At 39.6% G+C, this 4,922-nt stretch overlaps 1 protein-coding gene across 1 annotated transcript in view; it reads right to left on the bottom strand.

Annotated features, from left to right (window-relative positions):
* The window catches only part of USO1 (USO1 vesicle transport factor), a 37,497-nt gene that overhangs the window by 24,377 nt on the left and 8,198 nt on the right, over window positions 1-4,922 (bottom strand). Inside the window, exons 4-5 of the mRNA XM_019472087.1 lie at window positions 4,013-4,024; window positions 511-611 (exon numbers count right to left, since the gene is read on the bottom strand). Of these exons, the coding sequence (XP_019327632.1) occupies window positions 511-611; window positions 4,013-4,024 (113 nt within the window). The remainder of the gene's footprint in view (window positions 1-510; window positions 612-4,012; window positions 4,025-4,922) is intronic.

Genomic DNA, 4,922 nt, shown 5'->3' with positions numbered 1-4,922 from the left:
GAGAGATTCATGTTGCTCTTTTTGTCTCAAGCACAATCATATTCTTAGTTTGGAAACAAAATCTTTAACAATTAAGAATCAAGAGGCAGTACTTGAGGACAAAACCACTGGAAAATGAGTTAAACATACCATGCTGATGGAAAGCAGTCACCCTTTCTACTTGAACTGCATCTCAACAGACATTACTATCTCATTATCATTTAATGATCATCTGAAAAGTTATCTTGCACGTGTGTCAACAGTTGCTGTTGGTGGAGCAATAATTTTTACTGTTTCTAATCAAATATCTAAAACCCTTTCAATGTTACCCTGCTTTAAAAGCTGCACTAATGGCGTTCATCCAGGTCAGTCTTCACTCACCTCCAACCCCACATTCACTATGTCTAAGAATACCTCTCATTTGACACAGGCTTCACTTAAAAGACAAAAACATAGCTTTATCTATTACGATAACCTCCCAGTACAGCACCACCTGTCTCTCAGTATTCCAAATACGATACTGTTACTCACCTCCACAAGAGTCAACAAGAGAGTGACATTTTCTTGCTGTTTAATGAAAATCTCTGTGAACTGACTTCCCAAATCATCAACTTGTTTTGGTAAGTTTTCTTCTGTAATCGTAAAAAATAATGTATTACAACACATGATTGGAAGACCTTCAGGTAGTTGTGATTTTTATTCTCACTGAAATAGGACCACAGGTGACAACAAGGTTTAGAGTCACTGCTATAATGTTAATTGAATTCTTTTCAAAAACAAACAACAAAAACACTGACACAAGCTTTGCACAAAAGATAAAAACCTACATTATTCTAAACATAACTTTTATTGAGAGGTATTTTGTTTTAAAAACAGGAGGGAACCAAGAATCTACTAAACAAACTCATTTCAGCATTGAAAGAAAAAAAATCCTACTTCCATTGATCATATCCAACCAGATTCACAGTTCTCATCCGCACAGTTGCCCGTTACAGATATAACCAAGCACACTCTTAAGTAAGCAGAGAATTCGGAAAGAGAGAACCCTCCCAGCAGAGGAGGAGCAGAAAGCCTCCAAGTGGCTACGTTCGCATGCAGATGAACTGATCCAGTAGAGAAGTTCCTCATAAGGACCGTTCACTAATGTGCAAAAGCAAAGTACATTTCATACCAAGAGGCTTGAAGCAAGTAGTGGAGAACGTAAACCATCCTAAGCTAAATGGCTGAAACACCTCATTTATTTATTTTGGTTTAGCAATAGAAAAGACCTAAACATCAGGAAAGGAGAATAAGTTTGAAACAAATGAGCATCAAAACCTCTCAGTCTTGGAATGTGAATTAATTTCACAAGGGAAATGAAGTGCCATTCTGTTATTTGCTCTTCAGTTGTGTAGAATTGGGGTAGCGCCAGAAAACACGCAAACAGCATCTCTGCACCGCTGCTGTTTTCCTAGGCTGAGTGACAATTTACAAAGCTATTTCACCAAACAATCGTATGTAGGTACGACCGGTTGGCACAGTTAAGGAATTTCAGTTGAAAAATTGAGGAAGAGTAATTCTAATTCAAAGGGGTTTTTTATTATACTTTCATTTTGGACAGGAAGAGACCACCTTTCATTCAAGTCCAGTACAGTGTCTAAGACCTCAGCTTTTCAACTGCTTCGCAGTAGTTCAAATCCAGTCCCACGCAATAGGGGTGGGAATTCAGTTGTACGTGACACCAGTGGCCACCCCATATGAAATGAGTCTCTCGTTGAGTTTAAAAAATAGGTTGGTTCTTCGCTTGGTTGCGTTTACACTTCTCACAACAGCTGTGCTGCTCACAACAGCACAGAAAGCCAATGAACACAAATTAACTGCTAGGGGAGCAGTACACAGGACACATCCACTCATATCCAACTCCAGCAAGCACCCTTCTCCCTACAACGCTTCCTCTCCCCCACACATCCCCTAAACAACTTGCTGCTTTGCTGCCTTCTCTCTCCATAACCTCCAAGCCCCCCGTCCCACAGAGCATGCTGCCACTTGCCCAGGCTCTATTCTGTGTTTTAGGCAGTTCAGACAGCCCAACGCTTCACGGAAGAGCCGCAGCAAAGGCACTGCTGCTTGTCTTCTAAATCAGGTTGCCCTACAAATCATGCAGATGTACATGCAGCACTGCGACACCGTCCCATGCCAGCTGATGAAACCACCGGCACAGGAACAGCTTGAAGCATAAAGCACAGAAAAAACGTGGTAAAGGCACTGAATTTCTGACCAAATCCAAAGGTCTGATTTGGTTAAGTGAAGGCAAAAGAAGGATTTTTCCTCCTGCTTAAACCGCAGGATTTACAGCCTTATCAAGGAGTCACTAACAAACCATTAACAACTGAGCAGCTATAAAAAGGGTCAAAGACCACACAACCTTCAAACTCTCTATCTTGTTAGGGGTATGGCTAAACAGAGAAATCCAAGGACTCTACCATAAAAATTTGGTGCCAAGAAAACAATTTTAATCCAACCAACCCAATTCAAACTATTGGCTATGGTGATTCACTGCAAGGTATCAGTTTATAAGATCTAATTTGTACGGATTTCCAATACAGGAAAGAGGTTTCCATTTGGCCTTTCAGACATCAGAGAGTAGCTGATCGCTTCTCTAATGTAGTATAGCTGTATTTCTCCCTTGAAACAGGCTTATCAGTAGGTAGCTTACAAGAGGGAGAGAGAAGCAGCACCAGCCTGCTCTAAATTTTTAGCTGCAGAAACTATGAGATACTAACAAAAGATGACAAAAGGGAGGACAGACTGTGTGCAAAAATAACTCTAGCCCAGGCATGTAGCATCTAGCAGAATACTGTAGAATAAAAGCAACTCAACTGAGCATCATACACGGATTGCACGTGCTGTAGCTTGCTGCAAACTAAGGAAAGTCCATAGACCTAAACTTTTTTTTCTTTTAAATAGATGCTTAAGTCAAAACATTTCACTTCGAATTTTCCATGAGCTGTGACTGAACATCTTGTCCTTTACCCAAACTCAGCTACAAATAGCAAGTGTTTGAACTATGGATTTCTCCTAATCCCACCTCCTGTCCTTGCGTAAGTTCCGGGTGCTAAGGCAAAACCTGAGCAGTATACACAAATTACACAGCCTCTTACAAGTTTGCTGTAATTTTTATTTATTCAAAAAGCTTGACTCTAGTTCAGGATGTTTAGCGTTCTTCTATAAAAGGGCCAAATTAAAGCTGTCTTTCTGGGGTTTTTTTTTCCTCTCAACTCTTGCTTTTTCCTATCAGTATTTCTTCTACTAAATTAAAAAAAAAAAAAAAAAAAAGAGAGAGAGAAGCCAGACAGAAAGAAACAGGCAAAGTGAAACTGCACCTTCTACTTATGTGGATACACCACAGATCTTGCAACCAGACTTCCACCCATAATCGCTCTTCAAATCTACACATTCACAGGGTTCAAATAAAGAGAATGACTTCCATCTATTAAGATTAGCTCTTAGTGATTCACTAACAAGCAGCACATCAAACTAGAACTTAAAATAAACAGATCAAGTGCATTTTGATAAAACCAGTTTAAAAGAGAACATAAAAGTGTTAGTGGTAACTTACAGTAGAAGTGAACACTGTATTTTAACATGCATTTCTTAAAAGAGACACTGTGAAGGATGCTTAATGCAGCACGTGCATTTGTATCGAACTTCAGGGCTTCTTGAAAACAGAAACCCTGTTCACTAACTCTTGCCCATTAAAATCCTATCAGTTCTGAAGCTGCACACTTGCATGACATCCTAAACAAGAATTTATCATGATTACAATCTCTGGAGATCTGCTGGCATTCAACATGCCCAAATCACACGAGAAATAAAATTGGAAAGACACTTCAGCTCCAAAGAAACTGTATAGAGCACAACGCAGAAAGCTTTCACTGAGCTCCAATGCAAGTCTTTACAGTGTCCTTTTTAAAAGGCAGCGAGTGTTATGGGTGTGAGTAGCAACTAGGCCTAAAACAAAGTGCCATATTTATATAAGTAAAGGTTCTTTTACCTTCAGAATCATCTGTCAATGCAGATAAAAGAAAAAGAAACAAGAGAAAGGTTTACAAATTGAATAGCTTTCCAAACAGCACAACCAATAGCAGCATAAGCTCAGATTTTCAAAGCAGCATTCCTGGCTTTCTACGGCAGCAATTACTCCTTCAGGTAGTTCTTGTCAAAGCGGTCAAACTGAACAACCTGTACTCTTAACAACACTGGTGATCGCACATACATAACTCAAGTTTGTCAATTCTTTGCTCTTCGTAAGAGACTGCTAATAACATTCTTGTCAAGTCCATAATCAAGGCCACTACCATGAACATGGATTCACCAGCATTGTAAAACTCTGATCTTGTTCAAAACCTCTTTCACCAAGATCAGGCAACCGGATGAACAAGGAAAAGAAGGGCAAATAAGCAAAGCGACGAATTGAGAGATGGTTAAGAATAACATATCACAGAAGGATTTCAGCTTGCAAGTCTCTTGTAGCTACGTAAGACGAGACAGTTAATTGTAGAAGGCACCGTGAAAGGACATATGCACAAAGTAATGCCAACATACTGGCAGAAATTTATTCATATTGGAGAACCCTCACCTACTTTCCATAAGGTTATTTATCACTTAAGGAGCCTTTGAAGAAATATCTCGGGGTAAATACTGCAGACAAGAGACTTCAACTCAAACAGCAGTATCACCTCACATTTTACCCATTCACAGGAGCACTCGCACTCCACTACATGTAATGGAAACTGAAAAATGAAATGCGAGTGCTGTCAAGGACTAGAAAGACTCCTGAGATCCACGGCAAATGCAGGACGTTACGAACACACAGATATTCAGTCATCTTAAATGTAGCCTTCTGCTCACACTGTATTCATGCTTGCCCAAGGTCTGATTTTTTTTTTTTTTTTTTTTTTTGA

Source organism: Aptenodytes forsteri, unplaced genomic scaffold, assembly GCF_000699145.1.
Source record: "Aptenodytes forsteri isolate BGI_AS27 unplaced genomic scaffold, ASM69914v1 Scaffold467, whole genome shotgun sequence".
Classification (NCBI taxonomy): Eukaryota; Metazoa; Chordata; class Aves; order Sphenisciformes; family Spheniscidae; genus Aptenodytes; species Aptenodytes forsteri.
This window is presented reverse-complemented; position numbering and strand designations above follow the sequence as displayed.